General features: G+C 56.6%; 1 protein-coding gene across 26 annotated transcripts in view; it reads left to right on the top strand.

Moving 5' to 3' along the window:
- The window catches only part of PLEC (plectin), a 119,657-nt gene extending 103,861 nt beyond the window's left edge, over positions 1-15,796 (top strand). For 25 of the 26 annotated variants that reach the window (XM_007488713.3, XM_016432017.2, XM_016432016.2 and 22 more), the window contains 4 exons: positions 704-802; positions 2,572-5,952; positions 6,697-14,273; positions 15,199-15,796. In XM_007488713.3, the coding sequence (XP_007488775.1) occupies positions 704-802; positions 2,572-5,952; positions 6,697-13,002 (9,786 nt within the window). In that variant the 3' untranslated portion in view covers positions 13,003-14,273; positions 15,199-15,796. The remainder of the gene's footprint in view (positions 1-703; positions 803-2,571; positions 5,953-6,696; positions 14,274-15,198) is intronic. The other variant, XM_056822864.1, reaches the window with a different exon arrangement.
- The last annotated feature ends 537 nt before the right edge of the window (positions 15,797-16,333 follow it).

Genomic DNA, 16,333 nt, shown 5'->3' with positions numbered 1-16,333 from the left:
GAAGAAGGGAGATCTTTCCTTTTTTTTTTAAACCCTTACTTTCTATCTTAGAATCAATATTAAGTGTTGTTTTCAAGGCAGAAGAGCAGTCAGGGCGAGGCAATGGAGGTGAAGTGACTTGCCTAAGGTTACATAGTCAGTATGAAGGCAGATTTGAACCCAGGATCTTTTTATTCCTAGGCCTGGCTCTGTATCCACTGAGCCACCTAGTCATCCCCTTTATTGCCCTTTTGGTCTAGCATTTGGTCGTTCTCACCCCCAGGTGAAATTGGATTAGGGCAGTCCCTGGCGAAGTCCGGACTCTTTATTGTAGCTCCCCGTACGACCTTGGACAAATCACTTAAACTTCTCTTTGCTCCAATTTTCTGATCTGAGGGGGTTGGACTAAATGACCTTTCTAGACCTTTCTAGACCCTCCCAGCTCTAAATCTACGATCCTTTGAGCTAAGTGACCCTTCCATGGTCCAGCTGAGGTCCCCATCCTCACTCCCAGGTAGCCAGCCTGGGCTGAGCCTCCTTTAGCTAGTGGGTCCTCGATTATGTGCGCATGTGTGCACATGGCAGGTGTGTGTGTATGTACACTGGGAGGGGGTTGGCGGGGTGGGATGGCGGTAAGGGGAGAACGTGGTGGATGCAGACTTTTCTGGGGCCGCAGCTGGCCTTCAGATGCTGAGCAAGATCACGGGGCTCTGCTCTCTTCTAGTATGTGGATCTTCGCACTCGCTACAGCGAGCTGACCACCCTCACAAGCCAGTACATCAAGTTCATCAGTGAGACCCTTCGGCGCCTGGAGGAGGAGGAGGTACAGGCTTGGGGGAGGGGACTATCCCAGGGTAGGAGGGAGCCACCAGTCTTCCTTCTCAGCAGTCAGCCACCTTGCCCCTCCCTGAGAGTTACATGCCATTGCCCCCGGGGCCCCAGCTCCCCTGGTCTCCTGGCCTCCACACGTAGCCAAGTGCCGAGGAAGCAGAGCCCCCCAAGTGGGGCCTGGCAGTGGGTTCCTTGCTCCCCAGGCCTTCATCCTGCCTGGAACTCCCCAGCCTGACACTGGTGGGAAGAAGGGGAAGCACTTCTCAGACACACTTAGTACAGCCCCTTCTCCAGCCTGTCCGCTGCTCAGGTGCTGCCTTCCCGCCTTCTCTTCCTCCCTCACCCAGGCTGCAGTGGCTCCTTAGGCCCCCTTCCCTGCTGGAGCTTGTTGGGTCTCTCCCCTATCTCTTCTCTTTTAGCATCCCTCTTCCCCTCTTCGTCTTCCTCCCTCCCCCGTGTGCTCCCTTCTCTCTAACTCTTGGGTTTTGCTCTTGGACTCGCCGCTTGGCAGCTTTGTCTGGGGGAATGTTTGTGTTGTTTGGGATCTAATGGAGGGTAAAAACCCAGGAGGACTCTGGCCTTTCTGCAGCAGGTACTCCCCTGGACGCATGACTCCTCTCCTCGATGTCTCCCTACGGGGGCCTCCGGTGCCCTCTCCTTCTCCTTCCCCCATCAGCACTTCCTTGGTACCATCAACAATCTCTTTCCTTGCTCCATCAACACACCTCATACAATCACAGTGCCTTCCCTTGGCTCCCTCACTACCACTTACATCGCTGCTTCCAAGCCCAAGATCCCTCGTCCCATCTCCCATCGTAGCCACCGAGGTGGCCTGCGCTCCTGGCACCTGCTCACTGTCCCTTCCTCGCCCTGAACTTCTGGGCCAAGGAAGGTGAATGTTGGGCAGAGCCACAGATTGGAGGAAATGGGCCTGGGGGCACCCCTACCCCATTCTGCTCCTCTCTAGGGTCCCTTGGAAGGTGGTGCTCATTTCTCTGAGGGCTGGAGGAAGCCCTTGTGCCTTGCCTTGTGATTCTAAAGCCCCTTGACAGAATGATGGCGCCTGCCCCTCTTCTCCAGGGAAAGTTGGGAGTAGAAGACAGGGGAGGTCAGCCCACGTCCCCGACATCACTCCAGCAGAGTGTAGGAGAAAGGGGAAAAGAAAGGAAGGTTCCAGTATTGAGCGAGCGCTCGCACACGCGTGCAATCACACACACACACACACACACACACACGCACACACGCAGCTGTCGGTGCTTTGCTTTTTGTCCGTCTCTGTCTGTCTTTCCTGTGGCGAGGGCAGGGGAAGGAAGGAAGCCTGGGTCTCCCGCCAGGCCAGGACGCATGGTGAAGGGGTGCCGGCTGCTCTCATGCTGTTCCCATCTGCCTTGGGCTTGGTGCATGATCCATCTGTGGATTGTTTCCTCTGGTGATGGAGGGTCCTGTCTCGTTGATCCCCAGAGCTGTCCTCCCATGTCCGGATCCCCATTCATTCATCTCATTCCCTTCCATCTTCCATCCCATCACCTTGCTGTACTAAGTGGACTGTTGCAGTGCCGTGTCCTCCTCTGTGTGGCCCCAGGCATGGGGCTGGGTCTCCCTTGCCCTGCCTCCCCCATTGTCTGCCTTCCAGCCCCTTTCCCCATTTGATTTGCTCATCGAGCGGCAGATTTCCCTGCTGTCTGTTCACTTTGGTTTCTTTGTGGTTCTTTCCCTCTCTCCTCACCCCGTGCTGCCCTGCCCTGCCTCCCTCCCTCTCAGAGGGCGGCAGAGAAGCTGAAGGCGGAGGAGAGGCAGCGGCTGGCAGAGGTGGAGGCCCAGCTGGAGAAGCAGAGGCAGCTGGCCGAGGCTCACGCACAGGCCAAGGCCCAGGCGGAGCGCGAGGCCCAGGAGCTTCAGCGGCGCATGCAGGAGGAGGTGGCTCGGCGGGAGGTGGTCGCCGTGGATGCTCAGCACCAAAAGCTCAACATCCAGCAGGAGCTGCAGCAGCTGCGGCAGAACTCGGACCTGGAGATCAAGGCCAAAGCCCAGCAGGTGGAGGAAGCCGAGCGGAACCGTCTGCGGATCGAGGAAGAGATCCGCGTGATCCGCCTGCAGCTGGAGACGACGGAGCGTCAGAAGAGCGGGGCCGAGTCCGAGCTGCAGGCTCTGCGGGCCCGGGCGGAGGAGGCCGAGCTGCAGAAGAAGCAGGCGCAGGAGGAAGCCGAGCGGCTGCGGCGGCAAGTGAAGGAGGAGAGCCAGAAGAAGCGCCAGGCAGAGGAGGAGCTGCGGCTGAAGATCCAGGCCGAGCAGGAGGCTGCCAGGGAGAAGCAGAGGGCCCTGCAGGCCCTGGAGGAGCTGCGCCTGCAGGCAGAGGAGGCGGAGCGGCGCATGAAGCAGGCCGAGGTAGAGAAGGAGAGGCAGGTGCAGGTGGCCCTGGAGACGGCCCAGCGGAGCGCCGAGGTGGAGCTGCAGAGCAAGCGGATGTCCTTTGCCGAGAAGACGGCCCAGCTCGAGCTGAGCCTGAAGCAGGAGCACATCACCGTCACCCACCTGCAGGAGGAGGCCGAGCGCCTCAAAAGGCAGCAGGCTGAGGCCGAGCGCTTCCGCGAGGAGGCCGAGAAGGAGCTGGAGAAATGGCGGGCGAAGGCCAACGACGCCCTGCGCATGCGGCTCCAGGCCGAGGAGATCGCCCACCAGAAGACCCTGGCTCAGGAGGAGGCCGAGAAGCAGAAGGAGGACGCGGAGCGGGAGGCCCGCAAGAGGAGCAAGGCGGAGGAGTCGGCCCTGCGGCAGAAGGAGCTGGCGGAGCAAGAGCTGGAGAAGCAGCGCAAGCTGGCGGAGGGCACGGCCCAGCAGAAGCTCTCCGCCGAGCAGGAACTGATCCGCCTGAAGGCCGAGACGGAGAACGGGGAGCAGCAGCGGCTGCTCCTGGAGGAGGAGCTCTTCCGCCTGAAGAACGAGGTGAGCGAGGCCATCCAGAAACGCAAGGAGGTCGAGGAGGAGCTGGCGAAGGTCCGAGCAGAGATGGAGATCCTCTTGGAGAGCAAAGCCAAGACCGAGGAGGAGTCCCGCTCCACCAGCGAGAAGTCCAAGCAGCGGCTCGAGGCCGAAGCCAGCAAGTTCCGGGAGCTGGCGGAGGAGGCCGCTCGCCTGAGGGCCTTATCAGAAGAGGCCAAGCGGCAGCGGCAGCTGGCGGAGGAGGATGTCGCCCGCCAGCGGGCAGAGGCCGAACGCATCCTCAAGGAAAAACTGGCCGCCATCAGCGAGGCCACGAGGCTCAAGACGGAAGCGGAAATCGCACTGAAGGAGAAAGAAGCAGAGAACGAGCGGCTGCGGCGGCTGGCCGAGGATGAGGCGTATCAGCGGCGCTTGCTGGAGGAGCAGGCGGCCCAGCACAAGGCTGACATCGAGGAGAAGATCGCCCTGCTGAAGAAGTCCTCAGAGAGCGAGCTGGAGCGCCAGAAGGGGCTGGTGGACGACACGCTGAAGCAGCGACGCATCATCGAAGAAGAGATCCGAATCCTCAAGATCAACTTCGAGAAGGCCTCAGCTGGCAAGACGGACCTGGAGCTGGAGCTGGGGCGCATCAAGAGTAGTGCGGAGGAGATCCAGAGAAGCAAGGAGCAGGCCGAGCAGGAGGCCGAGAAGCAGCGGCAGCTTGCCCTCGAGGAGGAGCAGCGGCGGCGGGAAGCCGAGGAGAAGGTCAAGAAGATCCTGGCGGCAGAGCAGGAGGCTGCCCGGCAGAGGAAGGCCGCCTTGGAGGAGGTGGAGCGCCTGAAAGCCAAGGTCGAGGAGGCCAAGCGCCAGAAGGAGCTGGCAGAAAAGGAATCCGAACGGCAGATCCAGCTTGCCGAGGAGGCCGCCCAAAAGCGGCTGCAGGCTGAGGAGAAAGCCCACGTGTTTGCCGTGCAGCAGAAGGAACAGGAGCTACTCCAGACCCGTCGGCAAGAACAGAGCGTGCTGGACAAGCTGAGGGAGGAGGCCGAGAAGGCCAAGAGAGCGGCCGAGGAGGCTGAGGAGGCCCGTCAGCGGGCAGAGCACGAGGCCACGCTGTCCAGGCAGCAGGTCGAAGAGGCTGAGCGCTTGAAGCAGCAGGCAGAGGAGCAAGCTCAGGCCCAAGCCCAGGCCCAGGCCTCGGCAGAGAAGCTACGCAAGGAGGCAGAGCTGGAGGCTGCCAAGCGGGCCCAGGCGGAGCAGGCGGCGCTGCGGCAGAAGCAGGCTGCAGACGCCGAGATGGAGAAACACAAGAAATTTGCAGAGCAGACCTTGAGGCAGAAGGCTCAGGTGGAGCAGGAACTGACCAAGGTGAAGCTTCAACTGGAAGAGACTGACCACCAGAAGGACATCCTGGATGAAGAGCTGCAGCGCCTGAAGGAGGAGGTGACCGACGCCATGAGGCAGAAGACTCAGGTGGAGGAAGAGCTCTTCAAAGTGAAGATCCAGATGGAGGAGCTTGTGAAGCTGAAGGCCCGGATTGAGGAGGAGAACAAGATGCTAATCCTGAAGGACAAAGACAACACACAGAAGTTCCTGGTGGAGGAGGCAGAGAAGATGAAGCAGGTGGCTGAAGAGGCCGCCCGCCTGAGTGTGGAGGCCCAGGAGGCCGCCCGACTTCGCAAGTTGGCCGAAGAGGACCTGGCTCAGCAGCGGGCGCTGGCTGAGAAGATGCTGAAGGAGAAGATGCAGGCTGTGCAGGAGGCCACGAGGCTCAAGGCTGAGGCAGAGATGCTGCAGAAGCAAAAGGACCTGGCCCAGGAACATGCCAAGAAGCTCCAGGAGGACAAGGACCAGATGGAACAGCGCCTTGCCCAGGAGACGGAGGGCTTCCAAAAGACTCTCGAGGCTGAGCGCCGCCGCCAGCTGGAGATGAGCGCTGAGGCTGAGCGGCTGAAGCTGCACGTGACTGAGATGAGCCTGGCGCAGGCCAAGGCGGAGGAGGATGCTCGGAAGTTCAAGAAACAGGCTGAGGAGATCGGTGAGAAGCTCCATCGAACAGAGCTGGCCACCAGGGAGAAGATGACGCTGGTCCACACCCTGGAGATCCAGCGGCAGCAGAGCGACAAGGATGCCGACAAGCTGAAAGATGCCATCGCAGAGCTGGAGAGGGAGAAGGAGAAGTTGAAGCGTGAGGCAGAGATGCTCCAGCACAAGTCCGAAGAGGTATCTTTGCTTCTGTCCTTTCTTCTGGGGTTAAAGTCTTGTTGGCAGGACCCTCAGCAGGCTGAGGGTTAGACTCTGGGTTTCCCCAAGGGAAGCCTCAGATTGACCACATTTTTTTGTTTGTTTTAATTTCCCTCTCCCCTTTCCCCTTCTCCTCCCCCTTCCCTGTCTGATCATCCAAGAACAGTTAATTTCCATCAGGGTAAGTGTTTGTCATTTGGCCCTTGGGTACAGTCATTAGCCCCACTACCATTCACAGTTACCTATTTCATTGTTCCTAATACAGCTCAGTCCTGGGCACTCCAAGTGACCAGTCGGACTGCCCCATTGTAGTGGTGACATTGGGACACTGGCCAGTTTTCCCTAAGTAAATCTGCCCTTTGTCACCTGACCTGGAGATGCCTATTTCCTCCTTGTAGTGCCCTAAGGTGTGCACTGTTGTACCGGTGACATTGGTCAGTTGGCCAAGTATCTGTGGTCTCCTGGTTTTTCCTAAGCCAATTTGTCCTTCGCCACTTGACTGAGTGTGCTTATTTCCTTCTAATATCCTGAGATTTGTACTTTAGAAGGAGATTTCTTTCTAACCCATGCCTATGGTTGAGGCCACTAATGCTCTGGCTCATCCCTTGCCTAGGTTCCTCCAGTCAGTCGCTGAACCAAGCTGAGCTATGCTGCTCTTTTGTCCCATGGGTGGGCAGCAGGCTTGGTCTGACCTGAAAGCTCTCTCCCTCCTGCCCCTTGCAGATGCAGATGGCCCAGAAGGAGCAGCTGTTGCATGAGACGCAGATGCTACAGCAGACCTTCCTCACTGAGAAGGACAGCCTGCTACAGAGGGAACGCTTCATTGAAGAGGAGAAAGCCAAGCTGGAGAAGCTGTTCCAAGAGGAGGTGAACAAGGCCCAGAACCTGAAGGCTGAGCAAGAACGCCAGCAGAAGCAGATGGAGCAGGAGAAACAGCAGCTCATCAGCAGCATGGATGAAGCCAAGAGGAGGCAGAAAGAGGCCGAGGACAATGTCCGACGGAAGCAGGAAGAGCTACAGCAGCTAGAGCAGCAAAGACAGCAGCAGGAGAAGCTCCTGGCCGATGAGAACCAGAAACTGAGGGAAAAGCTGGAGCGGCTGGAGGAGGAGCACCGGGCAGCTCTTGCTCAGACCCGGGCGGTCATGATCCAAACAGAGGAGAAGGTAACCCAGGCGAAGGCCCTGCCTAATGGGCGAGACGCAATAGATGGCCTGGCACAGAACGGGGAACCCGAGTTTGCGTTCGATGGCCTGCGTCAGAAGGTCTCCGCCAAGAAACTGGAGGAGGCTGGCATCCTGAGCCGAGAGCAGCTGGACAAGCTCGTGGAGGGCAGGACCACGGTGACGGAGCTATCCCAGAAGGAAGACATCAGGAAGTACCTTCAGGGCAAGAGCAGCATCGCTGGGCTGCTGCTTAAGCCAAACAACGAGAAGATTAGCATCTATAAGGCCATGAAGAAGCAACTGCTGAGCCCAGGCACTGCCCTCATCCTGCTCGAGGCCCAGGCTGCCTCCGGCTTCATCATTGATCCTGTCAGGAACAAGAGACTGTCTGTCAACGAGGCAGTAAAGGAGAGCGTCATCGGGCCTGAGCTACACAACAAACTGCTGTCAGCAGAGCGGGCCGTGACTGGTTACAAGGACCCGTACACCGGAGACAAGATCTCCCTCTTCCAGGCCATGAAGAAGGACCTCATCATCAAGGACCACGGTGTGAGGCTGCTGGAGGCCCAGATCGCCACGGGCGGCATCATCGACCCCGTGCACAGCCACCGAGTGCCTGTGGAGGTGGCTTACAAACGAGGCTACTTGGATGAGGAGATGGCAAAGACTCTGTCTGACCCCTCTGATGACACCAAGGGTTTCTTTGACCCCAACACCCATGAGAACCTCACTTATCTGCAGTTGTTGGAGCGTTGCGTCACTGACCCAGAGACTGGCCTTTGCCTCCTGCCCCTCACCGACAAAGCAGCCAAAGGGGGAGAACTGGTCTACACTGACAACGAAGCCAGAGACGTGTTCAAGAAAGCAACCGTGTCTGCCCCCTTTGGCAAGTTCCATGGCAAAACGGTCACCATCTGGGAAATCATCAACTCGGAGTACTTTACCGAGGACCAGCGGCGAGACCTCCTCCGGCAATACAGGACAGGCAAAATCACTGTAGAGAAAATCATCAAGATTGTCATTACCGTCGTGGAGGAGCATGAGAAGAAAAGCCAACTGTGCTTTGAGGGCCTCCGTGCCCCCGTCCCAGCCATGGAGCTGTTGGAGAGCAAAATCATTGACAAGGATCTCTACCAGCAGTTGAGCCAGGGCAAGAAAACAGTGCAAGAGGTGACTGAGGTGGACTCTGTGAAGAAGTATCTGCGTGGAGCTAATGCTATTGCTGGGGTGTGGGTAGAGGAGAGTGGTCAAAAGCTGAGTCCCTACGAAGCCCTGAGAAAGAACCTCCTGAAGCCTGAGGTGGCCCTCTCACTCTTGGAGGCCCAAGCTGGCACTGGGCACATCATCGACCCTCTTAAGAATACCAGGCTCTCTGTAGATGAGGCTGTGAAAGCTGGCCTGGTAGGCCCAGAACTGCATGAGAAATTACTCTCTGCAGAGAAAGCTGTAACTGGGTATAAAGACCCCTACACCGGACAGATTGTCTCCCTGTTCCAGGCACTGAAGAAGGGCCTCATTCCCAGCGACCATGGCCTACGTTTGCTAGATGCTCAGCTCTCCACTGGTGGCATCATTGACCCTGGAAAGAGTCACCGGGTCCCCTTGGATGTTGCTTATGACCGGGGCTATTTAGATGAAGAGATGACTAAGGCCTTATCAACTCCTAAGGACAGTGCCAAGGCCTTCTATGACCCCAACACCCAAGAACAAGTCACTTATAGCCAGCTGCAGAAGAAGTGCCGTACAGACAAAAAGACAGGCCTCTATCTACTGCCTCTCTCAGAGAAAGCCATTCGTGCCCAGCAGGAAGAGATCTACACTGACCTCCAAGCCAAGGAATCATTTGAAAAAGCCACTGTTGAGGTCCCAGTTGGCAGCTTTAAGGGAAGGACGATCACCATCTGGGAGCTGATCAACTCTGAGTATTTCACTGAGGAGCAGAGGAAGGAGCTGATCCGCCAGTACAAGACAGGCAAAGTCACTATTGAGAAAATCATTAAGATCATGATCACCATCATTGAAGAGACAGAGACCAAGAGACAGGAGAAGCTCACGTTCAGTGGCCTGCGGACACCAGTGGCAGCCAGTGAGCTCCTGGAGTCCAAGGTCATTAGCAGAGCCCAGTTTGAACAACTGAAGGAAGGCAAGAAGTCGGTGAAAGATCTCTCTGAGACAGACTTGGTGAAGAGGTTTCTCCAGGGGACTGACTCTATTGCTGGCATCTATGTGGAGGAGACCAAAGAGAAATTGACCCTCTACCAGGCGATGAAAAGGAACTTGCTGAGGCCCGGCACAGCCATCGTTCTCTTGGAGGCCCAAGCTGCCACTGGCTTCATGATTGACCCCATAAAAAACCAGCGTCTCTATGTTAACGAGGCAGTGAAAGCTGGTATCGTGGGGCCAGAGCTACATGAGAAGCTGTTATCGGCCGAGAAGGCAGTCACTGGTTACAAAGACCCCTACTCGGGCAACACCATCTCCCTCTTTGAGGCCATGAAGAAGGGTCTGATTCTTAGGGACCATGCCATCCGCCTCTTAGAGGCCCAGATTGCCACAGGCGGTATCATTGACCCTGTGAACAGTCACCGTGTCCCTGTGGAGGTGGCCTACAAGCGTGGCTACTTTGATGAGGAGATGAATAGAATCCTCTCTGACCCCTCAGATGACACCAAAGGTTTCTTTGACCCCAACACACAAGAGAACCTCACCTATTTGCAGCTGAAGCATCGATGTGTGGAAGACCCCGAGACTGGCCTCTACCTTCTGTCTCTAAAGAAGCCGGAAAAGCCAGAAGTGGTAGAGACAACGCAGGTATACACAGAGGAGGAGACTCGCAAGGCATTTGAAGAAACCCAGATTGATATCCCTGGTGGCAGCCAAGGAAGCACTTCTATGTCTCTCTGGGAAGTAATGCAGTCAGACATGATACCTGAGGAGCAGCGCACAAGGTTGATGGAGGACTTCCGAGCAGGGAAGGTCACAAAGGAACGAATGATTATCATCATCATTGAGATTATTGAGAAGACTGAGATCATCCGGCAGCAGAACCTGCACTCCTACGATTATGTCCGGCGGCGTATCACTGCCGAAGATCTTTATGAGGCCCGGATCATTTCCCTGGAGACCTACAACCTCCTACGAGAGGGGACCAAGACCATCCGAGAAATCTTGGAGGTGGAGACCACCTGGCGCTACCTGTATGGGAGTGGCTGTGTGGCAGGCATCTATCTACCTGCCTCTAAGCAGAAACTGACCATCTATCAGGCCTTGAAGAAAGGACTTCTTAGCCCTGAGATTGCCCGTTCCCTGTTGGAGGCACAGGCAGCCACTGGCTTCATGATTGACCCAATAAAGAATGAAAGGCTCACTGTAGATGAAGCTGTGAGGAAAGGGCTGGTGGGCCCAGAGATTCATGACCGCCTTCTTTCAGCAGAGAGAGCAGTGACTGGCTATCGGGACCCATACACCGAGCAGACCATTTCCCTCTTCCAGGCAATGAAGAAGGATTTGATCTCCTCGGAGGAAGCTCTGAGACTCTTGGATGCACAGCTAGCCACTGGTGGCATCATAGACCCCCGCCTGGGCTTCCACCTCCCGCTGGAAATTGCCTACCAGAGAGGCTACTTGAACAAAGATACCTATGACCAGCTGTCAGAGCCTAGTGAGGTCAGGAGCTATGTGGACCCGTCCACAGAGGAGAAACTGAGCTACACACAATTGCTGAAACGGTGTCGCCGAGATGAGAACAGCGGCCAGTTACTCCTCCCCCTCTCAGACACCCGAAAACTGACATTCCGGGGCTTGCGGAAACAGATCACAGTGGAGGAACTGGTCCGGTCCCAGGTCATGGATGAGGCTACTGCCCTCCAGCTGCAGGAAGGGCTGACTTCCATCGAAGAAGTCTCCAAAAATCTAAAGAAGTACTTGGAGGGGACTAGCTGCATTGCTGGCGTCTTTGTAGACTCTACCAAGGAACGACTCTCGGTCTACCAGGCCATGAAAAAAGGCATCATCCGTCCTGGCACTGCCTTTGAACTCTTGGAAGCCCAGGCAGCCACCGGCTATGTTATTGATCCCATCAAAGGGCTGAAGCTCACGGTGGAAGAGGCCGTCCGCATGGGCATCGTGGGCCCTGAGTTCAAGGACAAATTGATCTCTGCTGAACGGGCAGTGATTGGCTACAAAGACCCCTATTCTGGGAAGCTCATCTCCCTCTTTCAGGCCATGAAGAAGGGCTTGATCTTGAAGGACCATGGCATCCGCCTGCTGGAGGCTCAGATTGCAACAGGGGGCATCATTGACCCTGAGGAGAGCCACCGACTCCCTGTGGAAGTGGCTTATAAGCGTGGCCTGTTTGATGAGGAGATGAACGAGATCCTGACTGACCCCTCCGATGACACCAAAGGCTTCTTTGACCCCAACACGGAAGAAAATCTCACTTACCTGCAGCTGATGGAGCGGTGCATCACTGATCCCGAGACTGGCCTCTGCCTATTGCCCCTGAAGGAGAAAAAACGGGAGAGAAAGACCTCCTCCAAGTCATCCGTCCGTAAGCGGCGGGTGGTGATTGTGGATCCTGAGACGGGCAAGGAGATGTCTGTGTACGAGGCTTATCGCAAGGGGCTCATCGACCATCAGACATACCTCGAGCTGTCCGAGCAAGAGTGTGAGTGGGAAGAGATCACCATCTCCTCCTCCGATGGTGTGGTCAAGTCTATGATCATTGACCGGAGATCTGGCCGGCAGTATGATATTGATGATGCCATTTCGAAGAGCTTAATTGACCAGTCAGCCCTCGACCAGTACCGCGCCGGCACGCTCTCCATCACTGAATTCGCCGACATGCTTTCAGGGAACATGAGTGGCTTCCGCTCAAGGTCCTCCTCTGTGGGCTCCTCGTCTTCTTATCCCATCAGCCCAGCTGTCTCCAGGACTCAGCTGACTTCCTGGACAGACCCCACTGAGGAGACGGGGCCAGTGGCTGGAATTCTAGACACAGATACGCTGGAGAAGGTGTCCATCACCGAGGCAATGCACCGAAACCTAGTGGACAATATCACCGGCCAGCGACTGTTGGAGGCCCAGGCCTGCACGGGGGGCATCATTGACCCCAACACTGGAGAGAAGTTCCCAGTCACTGATGCCGTCAACAAGGGGCTAGTGGATAAGATCATGGTGGACAGGATCAACTTGGCCCAGAAGGCTTTCTACGGTTTCGAGGACCCACGGACCAAGACGAAAATGTCCGCAGCCCAAGCCCTGAAAAAGGGCTGGCTCTATTACGAGGCCGGGCAGCGCTTCCTGGAGGTGCAGTACCTGACGGGGGGACTGATCGAGCCCGACACACCAACCCGGGTGCCCCTGGACGAGGCCCTGCAAAAGGGCACCATCGATGCCCGAACCGCCCAGAAACTTCGAGATGTCAACACCTACTCCAAGTACCTCACCTGCCCCAAGACCAAGCTCAAGATCTCCTATAAGGACGCCATGGATCGGAGCATGACAGAGGAGGGCACGGGGCTGAGGCTGCTGGAAGCCTCTTCGCAGTCCAGCAAGGGCTACTACAGCCCCTACAGCGTCAGTGGTTCCGGCTCCACCTCAGGCTCCCGGACGGGCTCCCGCACTGGATCCCGCGCTGGCTCTCGGCGAGGGAGCTTTGATGCCACTGGCTCTGGTTTCTCCATGACCTTCTCTTCCTCCTCCTACTCTTCATCAGGCTATGGTCGCCGATATACTTCAGGGCCCCAGGAAGCCTCTGAGGCCACCCAGCTCTCCTCGGACTGGGGCAGCCTGAGTGGGAGCTGTGGGTGGGAAGTGGGAGAGGAATGGGCAGCCCTGGGGGGGCCACAGCCTGCTGTGGCATAACCACCCTGGCCCTGTCCTTTCCCCTCTGCTCCCCTCCCCCTGCCCCTTCTTACTCTGCATGTGGTCAATCTGCCAGCTAAGTGCCCTGGGTTTATTTTTTTGTTTCTTTTTTTTGTTTTTTTAATCTTTAAAAAGACTCTTCTTCCAAAGCGGTGCCTAAAATTTAACCAAAAAGACTAGACTAATATATTAATATATATTTGCTGTTCTGACAGAGTTTGTATATTGAGGGGAGCAAGGTGGGCCCTTATCTCTCTGCCTGCCTTGCCACCCACCTGTAGGACTCTCCTGACCATCCATGCTGGCAGCCACTTCACCATAGCCTGATGCCTGGGACCTGGTCTGAGCCAGCTCTCACTCTCCCCAAACTCTGGGCCTCTTGGCTCTCTCACTTCTTGCCTGCTGCCCCAGCCTTGCTCCCTCCTTTTCCTTCTTGGGTGCCTCCATTCTGCAGGAGGAGAACTGGGCCAAGCCACAGCTTCTGTCCCTTTTTCACTGCCCTAAGCAACTTGTCCTCCACCTAGCCTCATGTCACATGTGGTTCCATACCAAGGGCCCTGCCTGGACTTCCAGCCTCTTCTCTGCAGCCGCTGCCTGGACCTTCCTCCCTGTCCCTGGGGTCAGGTGAGGGGGCAGCTCACCTCTCCAGGGGCCTCTCAGCCCCTTCCTGATGCCCAGGACCTCAACGTCAAGATGCCACCAGGATGGGACAGGAGCCACAGTGCATGTTGGACTTACTCCTCTGCCTGCTCTCCTGCCTGCCTCTCAGCCCTACTCTCCCACCCTACTGTGGGCTCCACCTGTTTGGCTTTCTGTTGGGGGCTGGACTTGTGTGTGGGGAGGGAGGAGAAGGCAATGGCGATGGCAGGGCACAGAGTCAGCTTTTTGGTGTGTCTGGGAAATGCCCTGGCTCAAGTGGGATAGGGAGAAACCTCGTGGAGCAGTGTCAGGCAGACGGAGCTGGATGCTGGGCCAGGGAGACGAAGCCTGCAGGCCCGCAGTTATGGGTGGGATCAAGGGAAAGGGCCTCTTTGGCCACTCCTCAAGTCCACAGGAAGGATTGATAAACTCTTTCTACCCTTCACTTCCTCTCCTCCTCCTACCTGGAGGCTTGGAGATAACCTATTCTCCTTCTGTGTCAGCTGTCTCTCTCCAGCCTGCCCAGAGAAGCCCCTTCCCCATGGGAAGACGAGAACTGGGGCTCCAACATCAACCCACCAGGGCCAGGCCCAGGCTCCCGGGAGGCTCCTGTGCTGGGCCATCCCACCCAGGTAATGCCCTCTTCCTCCCCCCTCCCCCTTTTGTGCCCTGGGACTGACTGTGCTCTGCTGCTGGAGCTGTTGGGGTTGGGAGTGAGGAGCCCAGGGGCAGCCCAGGGCAGAGAGAGAGAAGGGGCAGTTTGCCCTTTATTCTAATCTCCCTAAATACACACCCCCTTTCCTCCTAGAGCTTCTAAAGGCTGTCCTGACTGTCCTTCAGGTTCTCTGCCTGAGCCAGCTCTCTTTTCCCAGCCCCCACTTTAATTAACTCAGTTTCCAGTGCACCCCTTACCTTCCCTCCCTGGCTCCAGGACCTATTTTCTTTTCTCCTCCAACCTTCCTGGGACCTATTTTCTTCTCTTTTCCTAGATTCTGGCTCTACCCCCACAGCTTACCTTCCCCCTGCCCCTTCCCTGAGCCTTATTTTTTCCCCTAAACTTTCCCGTTTCCCATTTCTTACATGCATATGGTCCCCAGGTTTTGGCCTCTGGTTCCTGACTTCCCCCTCCCACTTTCCCTAGACTCTGTCCTCTCCTTCCTCCCTGACACCCTCTTTCCTGTCTCATTACCTCCATATTGTTCTTTGCCCTTCCCAATCCCTGTTATACCACCCCCTTCTCCCTCTCCCCACCCCATGCTGAGGTCCTTGAACAAGGGGATGGAGGACAGACACCATTTGGGGAGAAATGTGAGGAAATAGAGCTTTCTTTTTACCCATTGCTGCCCTGAGGGTCTCAGCTGGGTTTGACTTCAAGCAGAGCAAGAGGGACCCTGATTGGCTTAGCCTGGTGGCAGAGAGGGGGAGGGGGACGGGGAAGCTCCCAACATCTCTGTGGTTGTGTATTGAACTGCCATGCCATGTCATGCTGTGACTTCATACCGTACCCTCCCACTCACCCCTCATTTCATGCCATCTCTGTGTCTGCCTCTGTTGTAGCATGATCCAGTGTTCACCCGGCCCCTCCTCCCTCCCGTGGAGCCTGCAGCCCTGTGACCCTGGGGGACACCTTGAGGAATCAGACTCGGCCTTATCCCTTGGTCCAAACCTTCTAGCTGCTACCTGTGGCAGCACCTCCAACTCTGGGTTCCCCTGAGCAACACCAGCTCCTTGAAGCAGCCCCCTTTGGCCTGGAGCCAGAGTTGCCACTGACTCTCCTGGCCCTGAAAACAGGGCTCCAGGCTGCTGGGCTTCCCGACCATCTCATCTTCCACTGCCCTCTTTTCATCTCCTCAGAGCCAAGAATACCACCTTCCCCCACCCTGTACCCCTTCCTGAGAGCTGCTCTGGCCAGCCCGCCTGGCTCCCAGACTTTTTACTGTTTCTCCTCTCCTCCCTCCCAAGCCACTGGATGGGACTTTGCATGCTCTACTAACCACGGGGTGTTGTTGCCACCCCAGCTCCTGCCTTGGCCTCCCATCCGGAGGAGGAGTCAACAGTGCTATGGGCTCTGGAGGGCAGAACACTAAACAGACTGTACAGAAGGTGTTGGTCCCCGTGGCCCCCACCTGCCCTCAGTAAAGGAGATTCCTTGCTAGCCCTGCTGCTTCATTCTTCATTCACCCCGGGCATTGGGGTGGCAGGGTGGCTGCCTCCAGGAGCAAGTGGAGCAGTCTCCTAGCCAGGGAAAGAACCACACACATTTATTCATTCATTCATCCATTCATATTCATTCAGCAAATATTTAGTGTTCCTGCTTCTGGAGGGCCCAAGGCCAAACAGCCCAGGCTGGGGAAGAGCACCTGCTCTCTTTGCCTTAGTTGCTACAGATTAGTCAAAGATGGATTTCAGTGATGGTTCAAAGTCAAGAGAAATTGGGAGGGCCTCCTGGACTAGAGGAATATGGAGATAGCAAAGAGTTGAACAAGAGAGAGAGCATGGAACCTGGAGCCCAAATCCAAAAATAGAGCATAAGAACAGGTCAGAGCCAGAGTCCTCTTCCTCTCCGGGCTCCAGAATTAGGAGTCCTACGCCCATGACTAACTGAACTGGGCACTCAAAAGCCACAGAGGGGACAAAGCTGAGAAACTGAGGCCAGGAAGAGCAGAAAAGTCCCAGACCCCAAAGAAGGAAG

Source organism: Monodelphis domestica, chromosome 3, assembly GCF_027887165.1.
Source record: "Monodelphis domestica isolate mMonDom1 chromosome 3, mMonDom1.pri, whole genome shotgun sequence".
In the NCBI taxonomy this organism is placed as follows: Eukaryota; Metazoa; Chordata; class Mammalia; order Didelphimorphia; family Didelphidae; genus Monodelphis; species Monodelphis domestica.
The sequence above is the reverse complement of the archived record's forward strand: the minus strand, read 5'-3'. Positions and strand labels throughout refer to the sequence as shown.